The 16,874-nt window shown below is 34.8% G+C and overlaps 3 protein-coding genes across 3 annotated transcripts; 1 reads left to right on the forward strand and 2 right to left on the reverse strand.

The window, feature by feature from the left end:
• The first annotated feature begins 9 nt into the window (after positions 1-9).
• Positions 10-4,408, forward strand: LOC108767538 (myb-like protein AA). Its single transcript, XM_018517466.1, has 7 exons — positions 10-123; positions 1,005-1,273; positions 1,691-2,216; positions 2,289-2,828; positions 3,004-3,254; positions 3,425-3,672; positions 3,756-4,408. The coding sequence occupies exons 1-7, from the start codon at positions 10-12 to the stop codon at positions 4,052-4,054; spliced, it is 2,247 nt and encodes a 748-aa protein (XP_018372968.1). The 3' UTR covers positions 4,055-4,408.
• A 429-nt stretch (positions 4,409-4,837) lies between these two features.
• Bcs1 (mitochondrial chaperone BCS1) lies at positions 4,838-9,350 on the reverse strand. Its single transcript, XM_018517462.1, has 8 exons — positions 9,274-9,350; positions 8,141-8,526; positions 7,844-8,035; positions 7,434-7,573; positions 7,166-7,360; positions 6,150-6,383; positions 5,894-6,064; positions 4,838-5,823 (listed from the first exon to the last, which is right to left on the reverse strand). Exons 2-8 carry the CDS (start codon positions 8,269-8,271, stop codon positions 5,609-5,611), a joined length of 1,278 nt encoding a protein of 425 aa, XP_018372964.1. The 5' UTR covers positions 8,272-8,526; positions 9,274-9,350; the 3' UTR covers positions 4,838-5,608.
• A 4,623-nt stretch (positions 9,351-13,973) lies between these two features.
• On the reverse strand, positions 13,974-16,552 carry LOC108767535 (nitric oxide synthase-interacting protein homolog). Its single transcript, XM_018517463.1, has 6 exons — positions 16,395-16,552; positions 15,826-16,176; positions 15,323-15,434; positions 14,400-14,794; positions 14,211-14,319; positions 13,974-14,134 (listed from the first exon to the last, which is right to left on the reverse strand). Exons 2-6 carry the CDS (start codon positions 15,999-16,001, stop codon positions 14,063-14,065), a joined length of 864 nt encoding a protein of 287 aa, XP_018372965.1. The 5' UTR covers positions 16,002-16,176; positions 16,395-16,552; the 3' UTR covers positions 13,974-14,062.
• Between the last annotated feature and the right edge of the window lie 322 nt (positions 16,553-16,874).

The raw sequence follows: 16,874 nt of genomic DNA on the forward strand, positions 1-16,874 counted from the left end.
ACGAGGAAGATGGGCAAGACGAGAGGCGTCCACGAGACGACTCCCGAATTGAGGAATCGGATGGTGGGAATGTACGAGGCCGGTCTCGGCCTGCGAGAGATCGCCGCCGCGGTCAATTGCTCGGTAAATAAAAATTACGTTCATTTCATCTATGAAATTATAGATAAACATTATATCATAGATAGAAATTATATTAATAGATCAGTTTTAATCTCGGTTTGACTATGTTTTTTTTTTGGTTCTACGAATTAAAAAAATGATAAAGAGTAAGTTGAACCAAGATTACAGTTAATCTACATTGGTTCATTTCTATCAATGTAGATAATTAGTTTTCATTTCGGCTTAATTTATCTTCTTCTAATTATAAAAATATTTAAAAAGATATGATTTCTCTAATTCTTAGAAGATAAAGTAAGTTAAACTGAGATTGAAATTAAAATTAAAATTAATCTACATATATAATTGGTTCAGTTCTATCAGTGTAGATTAGCTTTAATCTTGGTTTAACTTATCTTCTTCTAATCTTAAGAATTAGAAAAGGATATGGTTTTTCTATTTTTTATAACTGAAAGAAAATATATAAAAATAATCTCAGTTTGACTTATTTTTTATTTTTTTAGGAATGAGTTGAACCGAGATTAAAGTTAATCTACATCAATTATACTCATTTTCACCAACGTAGATTAATTTTAATCTCGGTTCAACTTACTTTTCGTGTTTTTTTAATTCTAAAGATTAGAAAAAGACAAAAAGTAAGTTGTACCGAGATTAAAGTTAATCTACGTTGATGGAAATTGGCATTAGTCATTTTACGAATTGATCCAATTTTACTGTTCACTAGAAGAAGATAGAGAGCGATAAATTAAATCGAGATACAAGCTTATCTACATTGATAGAAGTGGACAGTATTCCTTAATTTGGAATCCTAATGCATTGTGACTTTGTTGAATTTTCACGACACTGCCTAATAAGAATACACTTGTTAACATCTTAACTGCTTTCAGCAACGTACAGTGAAGAGATGGCTGAATAGATTCGACAAGGAAGGCACGGTGGAGACACGGGAGCGTTGCGGCCGCAAGAGAGCCACTACTGTAGAACAAGACGAAGCAATAATTCGTTTAGCCACTCAAACACCCATAACGGCGGCGAAGGCAGTGCTTCCTGCCTTAGGTCTCACCTGTTCCGTGGATACTGTGAGAGAAAGGCTGCACAAGGCTGGAATCCACAATTGGAGCCCCTCGCGCAAATACATGCAAAGGATTCCATTGGGGTTAATATTTTAATATATTCTAGTTTAGATTTTTTTTAATATTAAGTTTCTGTTCTTTTCAATTAAACTTCTTGCAAGGTTTATCTTTTTCCTCTTTTTTTTCCATGTTAGAGAAAAAAAATGTTTGCAAAGATTCAACTGAAAAGAACGGTTGTTGTCTTGCAATCTTAAAATATGTAATAATACATATAGAAATATATTAAAGACATCAAGTTCAATGGGTTTCTACTTTTGTCCTTCAGTTTATACTTGGTTAAAGATTATGACAAACGTACAGATATAACTTTATTTCAATTCGAAATTGTTTAAGTAGAATCTCTCAGATTTTAAATATGAAAAAGCAAGCATTCTGTTTATAAGAATAGTTCTAAATAAGCTTTTAATATCTCGTCTCTGATTATGGGATTAATTTTCCAGTGATGCAGACGGCGCAGCGATTCAACAGGCGGTATGGCGGCCGACCGGCACCCAATTAGGTAAAAAGAAAACTGCCAAAGACTCGAACAAGTCTGAGAGGAATAATGTAATGGTTAAAAAGAAGAATCCATCGAAAAAAGTGAGATCTCGAGAGGTGTACGCCGACGATGGTGCACCGACGGAAAGTCTAAAGCAGAATCAAAACACTGAACAACAGCAGCAGCAGCAGCAGCAACAACAACAACAACAACAACAACAACAACAACAACAACAACAACAGCAGCAGCAGCAGCAGCAGCAGCAGCAGCAGCAACAAGAATTCGTGTTTCCCCAGCAAAATCTTCCTCCACTACCTTCCGCTCCTCAAGTCACCGAAATGCAACCCTCTGTATCCACGAGTCAGACGGAGTTTGGCAACGCGTTGAGTCTAGTGCAACAACCGCAGCCCATCTATCAACATCCAGGATTGAACATGGTACAAAATTGGCCGTTGGATTTGGTGCAAGGGAGTCATCATTATCCACAGGTTCGTTTTTTTATTATTTTTAAGACAAAAACAATATGCATGTACGATATAATGCTTGTATATTATTTACAGGGACAACCAAATCCCTTGCCTCACGAGCATCCACCGCCGCCGACGCAACTGCAAGAGCTGCACACACAGCAGGAACAGCAGCAACATCACGCACAACAGGTCCAGCAGCACGTGCAGGCACAAGTACAGACACGACTGCAGGATCAATCGCATCAGCAGAATACTCAGTCTCATCATCACAGTCTCGATCAGCAGCGATTGACCGTGGAGCATCAGATTCAGCAACAACATCAGCACTTGCAATCCGGCAGGCGTCCTAGTCCCGAGCAGATGAACGAGAACGTAGGATCGGACACGTGTAGCTCTGGCGATTCATTCGTTTTAAGAATCAGTCGTTCTAATAGCGAGTCATCCTGCGAATGTCAAAAGAATAAGAAATCGTCGCGCAAAGGCCACAAATCGGAACGGCAGAAGAAAACAAAGAAAGGCGGCAAAGCGAAGGGAACGTTAGAAACTAGCGTAGAGATCAGAAATCGTATGATCGGAATGTCCGAGGCTGGACTGTCCACCTTGTCCATTGCGCTGGCGATCGATAGATCGGTATGTCGAAAATATATTGCTCTTATTAGGTTTTAAATTAAGACATAATTCATATATTGTACATCTCATCTATTGTAGATCTCTAGATTATATGTGAATAGTTATGAAAGTTGTATTACAAACTCGAGAAAGTTAACACAAAAGATTTACATGGACGTGATTTTGAATTAATCAGGAACGTACTGTTAAAAGATGGTTAGAACGTTGGCATAAGGAAGGCAATGTACAAACGAAGGAACGAAAGGGTCGACGTAGAATTACTACCAAGGAACAAGACGAGGCCATCGTCGCGATGGCTACTCAGCATCCTCTCACCGCCGCTAAATATGTAGCACCTGCGCTAGGTCTTAAATGCAGCGTGGATACAATTAGAGAGAGGCTTCACAAAGCTGGGATACACAGCTGGAAGTTGGGCAAAAAGCAAGGGTTAGATGAATTATCTGTATAATTTTTCTTTTGAAATCTTTAGGAACTTTTAAACAATTTTTATAAAGAGACTGAGTTTGTTGAGAAATATTTCTATAATTAAAACGTATTCTAATTGCGAAACATTTTTTGTAACATAAAAACAAAATATTATGTATCTTTTTTTTTAGCGAAGGCAATGCAGTTCACACAGTCCATTTGTGGCAGCCTAGTGGCAATCGTCCTAACAAACCGAAAATGCCGGGAGAAAAGAAGAAGAAGAGTAATGATAAGAAACGTAATCAGATAATGAACAGTCAAAAACGTATCATGCGGAAGAAGAAGAGTAACGAGCCGCTACCACCACCAAAAGCGAGTTCACCTCCGGCAAACATAATACAGGAACAGCCTACATTACCGTTCCATAATCCTGGAAACAGTAAGTGTTGAGTAATAATAATAATGTTTCCTGATAATATACACATATGAGGAAAAAACTAATTTCTTTAAATCACTTTTTAGTGGGAAATTATGTTTCGGGTCCTAACATAATGCAACCGGTGCATAATATTGCCGCCCCACCTCCCGCACTGCCGCAACCGCAACCACCTCCGCCACCACCAGCACCGCAACTGATGTCGATGGGCCCAATAATGCAACAGAGACCGGACTGCAGATTGGCACCGATAGTTCCATCCGTGTCGGGCCCGAGCAATTCCGGCGTCGCCTATCCATCGTGTATGGTCGGCGGCAGTAGTCACGCTAATCACATGGAGCAAACAGACCCTCTAAATTACGAGCCGTATATTTGGAGTTTTTAAACAACACATCAGTACGACAATCTAAACCGCATATGTAGAAAAAACATTGAAAATTGAAAAGTTTAATTGCGTTTGAACAAACTCCGCCATTTATTAGAGTACCGCAAAATTATAGTTTTTATGAAAAGGGTTCCGGCAATTGAAAACGTTTGAGAATCAGTGATGCAGAGATTTTGTCAATACGATTAAGATAAATATTTTAACATTGCGACTTTTATGTACGCGATTTAACTTATACATAAATTGCAATATTAGAAGATACGTCTATGCATGTGCAAGAAAAAAACTCGATAATTTTATTGTTATATCTAAGAAAAAATTATTGACTTTAAAGAGAAACTTTTATAATACCATACAGCGTTTAGACCAATTTAAATCAACATGAAGACTATATATGTACATATAGAATCGTATAGAGTAGAGCAAAGACGTACGTCACGTTTATTTTGCTAAATATCGTCTCTTTAAATAATGTGCAGTCATAATTAAATCATTGTATATTAAAAATTGATTTTTATACAATGCGATCAAACTTCATTGAATTAAGGTTTAACATTTATGTTGTAAATATCTTTAACAGCTGAAAGAAAACATGATCTGAATATCAAATGAATTTAGACACAAATATCGGCTGATTCGGCATCTAAACTACTTATTAATAGTTATGTAGAATAGAAAATCCAAGAAACTTCTTAACGAATCCAGTGATAGATCTATTTTCGATATATAACTTCTATTCGATTCTTTTTTTGTGAGAGTTATATATAAATGATTTTACATAGTGTATATTCTATATATTTAATTAATATATATGAATCTACTTTAAAACTACAGTACAAATTGGCACGTTTCAATTAGAAAAGTGTAGCAAATCAATTTCAAGCAGGCTGTCAAAATACATCCAATGTGCAAACTCCTTTTCTCTCTATGATATTCGTACACAAATTTTTTCATGATTAATACCATTACATTATTATAAATTTTATATCATTGTTTCATATACACAAATTTTTCTTTTAATGCAGTATCCAATTAAAGATTGGTATTTGTTATATAGTTTTTTTTTTAACAAAGCAGCATTGATATTCGTCCGCATACAATTACCGGTGGTACAAATGCAAAGTAGTGCACTAGTTACACGAAAAGTGTGTGAGATATGTAGATAAATTTCGTTGGTATTTCAAATGCCCATCTTCCTTCATGTATTGATATTAAATAGTAGAGTATTATGTATTTACATCGAGTGAGAATGTGACCCGTTGTATTTTACAATACATGACATTACGTCAACGATAATATCATCATGTATTGTATATATCACACGATTAATAGAAATATTTTCAGCTACTTCCACTGAGATCTCCGTCTTTTGTATTTGTTTTGTAAGGGAAAATAAAAACAATTACTAGACTCATTATCCATACTGTAGACTGGTTTCTCTTCTTTGAGAATAATATAAATGTATCTTTTTGTACAAAAAGGGAACACTAATCTAGCCGATTGCATGATCACATGTAGCTTTATTTCAAATTATAACTACAATTTCATTTTTTATCACGTGAGCTCCCAGATTTGTGAGACATTATTTATGACCGCGTTGGGGTTACTTTTGTGGAACATGAAGTATCCCTGAATCTGTGCCGGACTGACATTTTTCTTGAAGGACATGACGTTGTTCGCAAATTCCTTTCCAAGTGTACCAGAATCCTTGCCAGGTTCCTTGTAAAATCTTAGAAACATTTGCTCGACCTGATTTGTACTGCACCATCCTGAAAGGCATCGAAATAATTATTTAAGTCTGTTAATTATATTTCTATTCTCTTATTTTTCTATACATACCGATATATTCTTTTACATCGACTCTGCCCGGTCTAACGAGCGCAGGGTCTAATCTATCCAAATAATTAGTCGTCATAAATAATATTCTAGCTTCTGTAGAAGCTACACCATCCAAACAGTTTAATAGACCACTGAACGTTACTCTATTGAGGCCGTCATACGCTGCCTTAACTGAAGTCGAAAGCAAAATATGAGAATAACTTATTTATTTATTGTTCTAATACCTTGTTTTATGCTTCATAAAAGTTGTCTTTACCTTCTTTAGAATCTTTCCTACTGGTAAAAGCGGCATCGATATCCTCCAGTAGGATGATCGTTTGCTGTGGTGCTACTGCTAATAAGTGATTCAGTCTGTCATCCGTCAGACCTCTTTCGGATAAATTTAAAACACAAATACCGCGTTCCAATTCCCCGGCCAACGCGGTAATGTACGAGGACTTGCCGCATCCCGGAGGTCCATGTAATAAATAGCCTCGGCGATATGGTATCCCTAGAAAGATTGTAGTTCTCAATTCTTGGAAAAATATATTCATGCAGCATTATTTTTTCGATCTGCTAATGAACAACATCGGATGTTTGTATTTAGAGCAGAAAGTAGAAATCTTATAGTGAATTTTGTTAGTTTTAGAAATTCTGTCACTAGCACTGCACGGGATTAATACACATAAAGCTACTATATATAAAATATCTAAATGTAGTGGCATAATATAATTATAATTTTGACAATGAAATAATATATATATATATATATATTATTTTAACACTAGAATTACCAACGTTATTCACTAAAAGGAACAAGCGGATAAATTATTGTGGAAACAAAGAAAATAATGAAAAACTATTTTTTCAGTATAAAAAACATAATTAGTTAAAAATTTAAAACTTTAGAATCCTTTGCACAAGAATATATATTATTAATCTAAAAAATAGAAATGTTCGATAATGACCGCTTTTACTTCTAGCATTAAATAACAAGACAATCAATAACAAGATATCATTATTGGGTATATTTAAAATATTTATATACCTTTACATTAACTTCACTAATTTCACATCTAGTTGCTTTAAAGGCCCGTCTACAATACACGGAGTAAGAAGTAAGAGTAAGAAATTGACCAATCACAGTCGAATGTGAGAAGAATAATCGACTGTGATTGGTCAATTTCTTACTCTTACTGCTTACTCCGTGTATTGTAGACGACGCCTTAGTGTGCACTATCTAATCTACTGTAATGCAAGTGGCTGAATTGAATTCGCTGTTAGATTTGATACCTCTTTCGCTGTACCACGACGGATTATTGATGAATTCCCGACAATCGTTTAATATCCTCTCGGAAATACCGGTATCTAGGACCACCGATTCCAGCGGTCTCCTCTTTCTGGCATGTCCAAACTGTCGCCATTCACTCCCCATGGCAACATACATTATAGTCTTTCCTTCGTGTTCTTTCAAAGCCATTTGTCTGGCTATACGAATTAAGAATTGCCTCTGATTTTCTGATGTTACGTAATGTGTCTGTAAATATTTTAACAACTCAACCTTCTTCGAGAATATTAAAGTATATGCTTCTGTCTTTGCCAAACGCCGTCAACTGCACAGTTTCCCATGGTACGCCCATATGTAGGTCTAAAGTCTGTTGTTCTCTAGTTCTTTCTACCTTTATCCAGTTGCCTTTATATCTGTAGAAATTAGGAAAGATATTGAAGACAGTCAAGCTGGAGAAATTCCAGCTTTAGTTTGAAATAAATTAATTTAAAATAAATTGTAATTAATGTAGAGAGTGTTTTTCATTTGGTGACACAAATGTTGTTCTGTCTTCGTTACTCAATGCATTTGAATATCATGAAAGATAGAATGATGTTTATGTCGACTTGTGTAACTAAGTTGCACCCAAATTTTATTTTTTAGCAGAAAGTATTAGCGTTTGAAAAATTCGATCATATCCTGACCTGAAAAAGTGAGTTCCTATGCTAGGAATAAAGTCATATTTGGTTTTTACATGACCAGTCTCCCTCTGTTCAAAGCTAGTTTCCACAGAGAGATGCTGTGTCTTTCGTGCGCCTTTGTGCGTGATCCATTGCAGAAGCCACTGATAACTCTTGTCACGGCATGGAACTTCCAAAGTGATCATATAATGTCGTCTAATAAAAAAGTAATATATTGAATTAAATAAACAAACTTTACTTAATAAATACAATAAATATTATAAAAAGTTTGCTGAATAAAGCAAGTGTTTATCATTGTACCTAAATAATACAGCTCCAATCTGAACGCCTTTCCTCAATAAGGCAGCTCCAGCTCCAAGGCCAAATAAACCAAAGCCAGCGCCGAAGTAAGGATTATCAGACAGAGCTTGCACGTATTCAACAAGTGTCATGATGCAATTTGTACAGATAGTAACATAAAACTGTGTTACAAATGAGAATTAACAATAATTAACAATCTCTCTCTGTTGGAAACTTATTCATTCGATTCTCCAATTAGAAAAATCATTATAGAATTATGTAAACAAATATAATGTGAGTTGAAGTATGGAGGTATGTTGCTCCACTGGATGGTGAAGTTGCGTCTTCAATCTTTCTTCTACAAAGTATATAATGCCTTGGATAATTATTTAGAATAGCTCCCCCATCTAAAATTTTAATAAAAATATATTCAATTGATGCGTTTTTACTCAAAATGAAAGAATCTGACAAAAAAAAACGTGGCGATCGACCTCGTGAATCGATTATTAAGCTTTAAAGTTAGAGACTTTGGAGGTTAAGATATCTGTCATTCTGATTCAATATAGCACTACGTATACGTTCTGCTTTAATTACATAAATTAGGCCTGTTCTTTTTGGCTGAACTATGCACCGGTTCATCTTTCTTCCTCTTCTTTCCTCCTGAAAAGAAAAGGAAGAAAGATGAACTAGTGCAAAAGTTCAGCCAAAAAGAACAGGCCTATTCACTGTTTTAAAAACAAATTATCTGCTTTACAAACGCAAATGCACTGCTTTAAAAACAAATTTATTGTTTTAAAAACACAAATTCGCTGCTTTAAAAACGAATTCTCAACTTTACAAACACAAATTCACTGCTTTAAAAATACAAATTCACTGTTAATGCAAAGAAATTGTGTGCTTAAAGCAGCGAATTTATGTTTGTAAAGTAGTGAATATGTGTAAATAATGCAAAATACATAGCAGTTGTATCGAGTCGGGAGAACAATTATTTTATAACCGCTTAAAGTCTTCAACTTTAACGCTTAATATCTCGGTTCGTGAGGCAGAGCGACGCTTATTTCTGCTACATTCTTTCATATTTTATGTAAAAACGCATCGAATAAGCCTAATTTTATTGATTTTTGAGATGATTCTGATAAACTGTACACAATTACCAATACATATTCAGACACAAATTCGCGTGTCGCGAAAAATTATCGAGGGCACATCACTGCGAATCGCAGCTTTTAGGTGCGGTGCGTTATTCTTTGCGTAGCGGAGAACGAAAGCAAAAGGAAAACGCACAGCGGAGTGCACTGCAGTTTATTATGTATGTATAAAAGCCGAATAAAAGCACGACTAAAAGCCGACACGTTCTTCCGCGATCAAAACGATGACCAAGTGAGAAACTGATCTCTCGCGGACGTCGCAAGACTTTAAAGCTTTCTATCTTTCGCTATTTATCAATTGCTGCGCAAATACCGACTGTGGTAATAATCGAGCTGATGACACAACTGTGATACCCGCTCCATTGTCCATCAGTCCATGATGGTTTCCTCCCCTCCATGATTTCCTTCCACCATGGTTTCGTCCACCATGATCAATAATGGGAGTGACTCATCTTTCTTCTTTCCACCATAATGGCGACCATGGCGACCGTTAAGTAAACGTGTTGCGAGATGTTGAGTGCGTTTCGGGTCGTTTAAACAATCATAAAAAAATTTTTGAACAGCAAAACTGTTGCGTTATGCTGAACGCAAAAAAGTAGCCTACATTACTGATGGATGAGGATAATACCCGTAGCCCTTGCTGTCCAATGGCTCCTGTTAACTGACAAACTGCTGTTTTCAGCATAGTAAGTCGGGTAAGTAGTAATTCTTTGAGCATTAATAATATTGCTTAGTTTCGCATAGCCTTTGGTTATCGCCTCTCCACCCCCATAAATGTCATGCTGGCTGAGGCGCGTGAAGCTCCGTTAAGAATTAGATTTAATTATTTGGCAGCTAAATATTTGATCAAGAATTTTTTTGAGATACGACAGTCTCCCAATTGAGAGTTTGGAATATTTGGAAACCATTACCTTTAGCCCTCGATTGAGAGTTATTGCATGCCGAAATATACCAATCTTTAAGAAATATATTCTCTCTAAACATATGAAAAAAGAGATCAAGAGTTCTAGGTTTCTACCTCCTTATCTGTACTCTTTCAAGGTTACTATTAAGGTTGCTAGCTATACTGAGGTCGTGACAGGGATAGACAAACCCCTAAGGAGTATATTCTTGGACAGTTTCAGGAGTTTGTTACACCGCTTATTCAGGAGGATTATGTCTGCTTCTACACAGATGGATCTAAGTTTGGTCAAGATGGTCTCACCGGCACAGGCATCTTTTCACCTACGTTGCAACTGGAAATTGCGCACCGCCTTCCTGCTAATGCATCTATATTCATAGCTGAAGCTTGGTCCCTGCTGATGGCATTAAAGTTTATCCTTGACAGCAGCTCTTCTAAAGCGATCATATTCACGGATTCAAAAAGCGTTTTAGAATCTATAGCATCTTCACGCCTGAACATTGGAAATTATTTGATATACGCAATCAAGAATCAAATTCATCTTGCCTTCAATGCAAATCTTCATGTCAAATTCGCCTGAATCCCTTCTCACAAGGGAATTGTAGGGAATGAAACTGCGGATGAACTTGCCAAACTCGGCGCTAAACAGGGAGACAAAATAGACCTGGAAATTCCATATTCTGATTTATTTTCGGAAGCCAATGGTACCGCTTTGGAACAATACAACACCTATCTTGACTAGGAATTCCTACATAAAGGCTTGCATTATGAGCATTGCTTTCGCTCCCATTCGACTAAACCATGGTTTGGCAAACTCCCTCTAAAAAGAGAGGAAATAGTGCTAATTACTATAACCTTAATTACAGCTTGCACAGAAAAAAAATCATGGCCTCCAAAGCTTGCCCTTGTGGTGATCCCAATCAGGATATAAATCATATCATCTTTCATTGTTCTATTACTTCTCCTAAAGCTAAACACCTGATCTCATTTTGCAATATCGTTTCCACTAAATCATCTTTTACTCCAAATGACGTTTTCCTTCTTAAAAAACCATCTCCTAAACTTTTCCGTCTGCTCCTTGCCTTTGTTAAGTCTAACAACTTAAGAATTTAAATATCTCTGACTGGACTCGTTTTCGTGTATCTCTCGGTATTTAAACTTTGCGCGGGTTTTATCGCCTCCACTTTAAACTTTTGATACTCAACTGCGTTCCCTTTCACGCATGATGCGCATGATGCATAAAAGATTTTGATGATTAAACCATGTTGATCCGTTCTAACCCTATTAGGAACAGCAAGCCGCTTCCTTCACCATTTATCTTTGTTTAACAGTTGGCTAATTGTTATTACAAGGATAAATAATGCAGCATGTGCATCATGCGTGAAGCGGTATGCAGCCTCTATTCGCCACCCATGTTACTCGCCACCATTACATGGTGGCCATATTCGATACTGGCCGTATCGACGCTGTACATGATTGAGGCCACTTACTTTAAGAATAGAATAGAGAATATTGTACTTTAAGAATATATGTATATAGAATAGAGAATATTGTACTTTAAGAATATATAAGATTAGAAAATATTGTACTTTAAGAATATATATATATATATAAAATAGAGAATATTGTACTTTAAGAATAGAATAGAGAAGTTGCTTTGCCTTGTTCCCATATTTACTGCTATAGTACTGATCTATAGATGATTGACACATACTATAGATCTTCAGTATTGACTGTGAATATCGCAACACAGGCTATAATGGTGTTCAGTATTGCTTATTGGTGCCTTCAGTCTTGTATCATATATACAACTTTATAAACTTAATTAATTAAGTATATCTTACAACTTATCAATTAATTAGTTTGTTATTTACAATTTTTTTTTTTTGGTAGACCATGGACAGGATTCATAATTGGCCTATGAAGACTGTCCAAGTCTATTTTTTTGTGGGAAGTCTGTTTTTACAGACTGTTGTTATGGTCACAGCTCGGAATAATACCAGACCTACTATGCTGAGACAGTTTTGTCTTATTTTGCATCCTGAGCCTGTGTTGAAACTATTGAATAAAGATTTTGATGATTAAACCGTGCTGATCCGTTCTAACCCTATTAGGAACAGCAAGCCGCTTCCTTCATCAGTATCAGACTACCAATCCTCTACCCTCTACCTCTGGCAGAAGGATCCGAAATACTTATCTATATTCTATTCTTATATAGAAATCATATCGAAAACAAGTGCTTTCGGGAACCGAAGGATTATTCGCATTACTAATTTGATTACTGAATTCGATGAAGACAAATTTGATAATAAATTCTATAAAGGCGAAGAATTTGTTAAAATTTTAATAAAAATATTAATCAATTAACATAGGCATAATATAACTTCAACAATTAATTTAAATATAAAGTGATGGACATCACGTGGCTAATAATTGAACTAAAGTTACACTTGACAGCGCTATACTTACGTACTAAAATCACAGCATACACATACGTAGGATACGCGATTATTTCATCCTTTTTGTCATCAAACATTGAACAAGGATGAGACGAGATATGATGCGAACGTTGCAAGTGTAACTTTAGTTCACTTATTAGCATTCCTTTACATGTAAAGGAAGCTCGTAGTTATGAACAAAATTAAAAGTAATGGATGATTTAACTGAAAATTAAGTTACAGTAGTTACTTAAATGTGAACGTGTACATTAAATTTCATGTACATGTACAATATAAATACACTTTTCAGTTATAAATACGTTAAATTTAATATACTGTCATGAAATTAAGATTTAATTAGTAACTAAAAAGTATATTAAATTTCATGAAATTTTTAACAGTGTAGGACGTACAGAAGCAACTAGACCCTTTTGTGACTTTATTAAATAAAATTTGAGACTTGATTCCATCAATGTAAGATTAATTTTAATCTTGGTTCAATTTTCTCTTCCATCTTTTTTAATTCTAAGAATTGTAAAGAGGTAAACAATAATTTCAGTGAAATTAAAATTAATTTTACATTGATGGAATCAGGCCTTAGTATTCACGATGCTAGAAATCGCACGGACAGAGAAGAAATTAATAAATTTCGTTTGAACAATATATTGGGCCATTCAATCAATGGGAATTATACTCATAACCATACACATAACATACAACCAAATACAATATAAATATTTAAAGGATGCAAACAGAAGGAAGGTAATTTAACATAATTTAAGAATAAAAATTAAGCTATCTTATATTTATATGTTTGATATATTATAAATGAAGCAGGATAATGAAAGATAAAATTCATTTTTATTCACCTTTCAAGTTAAAAAAAAGATTTTAAGATATGTGCTCTTATTATGCTTATACTGTTTTCTTTTTATTCTTTACATGTTTTGCCCTTTTTTAATTCGTATTTATTTTCTGTTTCAAAAATGTTTTATTTTTTAACTTTTTTTCGATGTGCAAATCCCGAAATTTAATTCAAAATCTCTTTCTTGCTTCTAAATATATGTTATTCTTTTATAAGCAAATTTTTGGTTTTTTATATATGTATAAATAGATTTTTTTTATAATCTAGATTTATAAACTAAATTCTTTAATGTAAGCTGGTAAAATCAAACACATACATACACATATAAAAATTTTAACTATTTTTTTTGGAACGTCAAAAATAGCGATAATTCCCTTTTTCTACTCTCGCATATTTCTATGCTATAAATAAAATAATTATAGTACACATTATGCAAGTATATATAGAAAGTGTTATGTAAGTGATAATACTTAATTATACCTGATTAAATATCTACAGAGTGAAATACAGCACAAAATATTTACAGCACTTGTGTATTTTCTTAATAAAATTAAGAACATTTATATACAATGGAGTGACGAAAAATACTCTTCACGCTTGTAACACCGGCCTTTCGTGTCTGCCTTCTAATGAATCATTAACGAATGCATAACCAGTGCCACCCTGTAAAATAATAAAAATGGATATTATTCTTTGTATTATATGATTATTCTAATACTGTTTGTAACTAACTACTTACCCTTTGTAGGGGGTTTATATCAGATGGTGTCAATTTGGAATTATCTAAAGGATTAATCCAGTCCTTTTTTATCAATTTTTCCACACATTCCATTGTGACTACATCACCGCTATAAGTATAAAATGTTTAAACATGACAAAAATATTATTTGCGATTCACTCAAGTTAGGAAATTATTCAATTCTCTTACGTTGTTTTTATTACGGCGCAAGGGACACTGTTGCCCAACACATCGTGCGTGATAGGACACATGTATCGCGCCTGTTTAACAATAAGCGATCTCTTATCATCTGGATCCTGAACCACAGTGAATTTTATCGGAATCAAATCCTTCACTTTCAATGGCTTTCCACTGACAGGACAATAAATGGTCTTGTCAGGTTTCTGTAAGGAGATTTCCTTTGCTCCTGGTGTCTTCGAGGGTATCCAGAAGCTCGGTAGCATCTTGTCCTTGCCGTTCTTCATGTTAGAAACCGAATCTCCATCCGATGTACTGGGACTGCTAGATACAATGGTTTTCTCGCCCTTTAGAAAATTTTGCAGCTTTTTCAGTTCCTCGTTCGCTGTCTGTTCTTGCGATTGCTCCTGTAATAATAAATACAGCGTACATAAATATATCGACTATTCGAAATGTTTTATAATTTCACTAACGTTTAATAAAAAGTAATAAAAGAAACCGTGTATCACACACTGTAGATATAATATATAGCTTTTGATAGGTTCAAATTTATCATTCATTATATATAAAAGAAGGGGTGTTTTCCATTTAACGACACAAGTTGATATGAACATTCTGTCTTTCTTGCAGAATTGGGAAAAAACATGTTTTAAACAGTTTACAACATGGTTAATGGATGTTTTTTTATAACATTCTTTAAAATATATTTGAAGCATTAAAAACATATCGAAAGAAATGTTTTATTCTTAAAAAAAAATTAGTCTTTGTCAACCTTGCTTTCTTGGCATCCAATGAGCAATAGAGACAGAACACTTGTGTCGATTTGTGTCACTAAATGAAAAGAACCTAAACATGGAATACACTCGAATAGTACAGGAAGAATGCTCCTTGAATGCAATATGTGCATTAGGCTTAAAGCTCGTCTACAATCTAACCTCTTCCTTTTGCTTCTGCTTCTCGTATTCCTTCAGTTTCCTCGCGTATTCTTTTTTTTTAGTCAAGATGTACTCCAATATTGCTTCTTTATCAAATAAAAAACCATTCTTTCTGCAACAATAGATTGTTAATGATAAATAAAATACGTAAATGTACAGATATAAGTCACATGTCCATTTCTACCAATGTAGATTAACTTTAATCTCTAATGTTTATAACTAGAAAAAAATAAAAAGTATGTTAAGATATTAGAGATTAAAATTAATAGACATAATCAAGTCATAATAGAGACCTTACAGGTCAATAATACTGTCAATACCAATAAATACTGACAATATTATTCTATATAAGAAAATTCCAAAAATTTCCCTGAATCTTAATAATAAAACTTCATGGAACTTCTGATTTTTAGGGATAAAAAAGGGATCACTGAAAATTACAGGTTTTTAAAATTTTTACAAATAATACATACTGTGCAAGATTCGTAATATAAGATACTTACGTTATTACTGGGTTCCTGCAGGGTTGTAAGGTCAAGCAACAACAATCGAAATCTTTGACAGAGTCCTTGCCCACTCGTTGAGTGTTGGTGCCATAACCTGACGCCGCAGCATCCTTCTTCTTTTCATGATACGTGTACACTGCACCAGCGGTGCAATTCCTCGCATGCCGCGTCATCGCGATTGAAAATTCACAAAATGATACTTCTCTTTAGAGAAAATATTACTCGTTCTCTTCAAGTTAAGAGCTTGTTGGTTTAGAGGTTTCAGAGTTTCCCTTTGCTGATGGAATTTACGTTTTCTCTCCTTGAGGTTATATGATGTCTACCTACAAGAGCTCGTGCTACAGATTTCTATAACAAATATAAAAGACGAATATAGATTTTTATATCAATATAGAAAAATCTGTGGCTCATACTACTTTTTTAAGTTAAAACTGTCATCAAGTCACGAAACGCAAATCTGTTCAGTTCTCTACCGCTGTCAAGTAGCAGCGTTGTTAATGTAAATGCATAAACAGACGAAAAAAAAGACGACTTTTTGGCAAAAGGCAAAGAACAAAATTACATACTTGCTTAAAACGTAAAACAGCGAGCGATTCATGAATAAAAACCGTCAAGTTCTTCCGTAATTGGAACTACGACGGAGGGACCGAGTGAGAAACAGATCTCTATTCTCTCGCAGCGTCGCAAGACTTTACAGCTTTCTATCTTTCGGTAATTCTACGTATTTACCAATTAATTGCTGTACAAATACCGACTGTGATAATAATCGAGCTGATAATACGACTGTAGTACCTACTCCATTTGCTAATTCACACTGCATCCGATTTGCGTCGTACAACGCTCTGCAACCAATCAGAAAACAGGATGCCGATGGAATTTGCTTCGTATTATCGGAATTCTGTTTTCTGATTGGTTGATGTGCGTCGTACGACGCAAATCGGATGCTGTGTGAATCCAACAATTGTATGTCATACAGGGTTGGAAAATTTAGCGCTGCGAGAGGTTTCCTACATTTCCTACGTAGGAAATGTATAATACGTACAAAA

Source organism: Trachymyrmex cornetzi, unplaced genomic scaffold, assembly GCF_001594075.2.
Source record: "Trachymyrmex cornetzi isolate Tcor2-1 unplaced genomic scaffold, Tcor1.1 scaffold687, whole genome shotgun sequence".
Taxonomy (NCBI): Eukaryota; Metazoa; Arthropoda; class Insecta; order Hymenoptera; family Formicidae; genus Trachymyrmex; species Trachymyrmex cornetzi.

Coding starts and splice junctions, on each gene's coding strand:
- LOC108767538 (XM_018517466.1), top strand. CDS start 10: ATGGGCAAGACGAGAGGCGTCCACGAGACGACTCCCGAATTGAGGAAT. Junction 2,829..3,003: donor CGCTGGCGATCGATAGATCG/GTATGTCGAAAA, acceptor TGAATTAATCAG/GAACGTACTGTTAAAAGATG. Junction 3,255..3,424: donor AAGTTGGGCAAAAAGCAAGG/GTTAGATGAATT, acceptor CTTTTTTTTTAG/CGAAGGCAATGCAGTTCACA.
- Bcs1 (XM_018517462.1), bottom strand. CDS start 8,271: ATGACACTTGTTGAATACGTGCAAGCTCTGTCTGATAATCCTTACTTC. Junction 8,036..8,140: donor ATTGGAGCTGTATTATTTAG/GTACAATGATAA, acceptor CTTTTTTATTAG/ACGACATTATATGATCACTT. Junction 6,384..7,165: donor GTCGTGGTACAGCGAAAGAG/GTATCAAATCTA, acceptor CAATCTTTCTAG/GGATACCATATCGCCGAGGC.
- LOC108767535 (XM_018517463.1), bottom strand. CDS start 16,001: ATGACGCGGCATGCGAGGAATTGCACCGCTGGTGCAGTGTACACGTAT. Junction 15,435..15,825: donor TGCAGGAACCCAGTAATAAC/GTAAGTATCTTA, acceptor CTATTGTTGCAG/AAAGAATGGTTTTTTATTTG. Junction 14,795..15,322: donor AGCAGAAGCAAAAGGAAGAG/GTTAGATTGTAG, acceptor TTATTATTACAG/GAGCAATCGCAAGAACAGAC.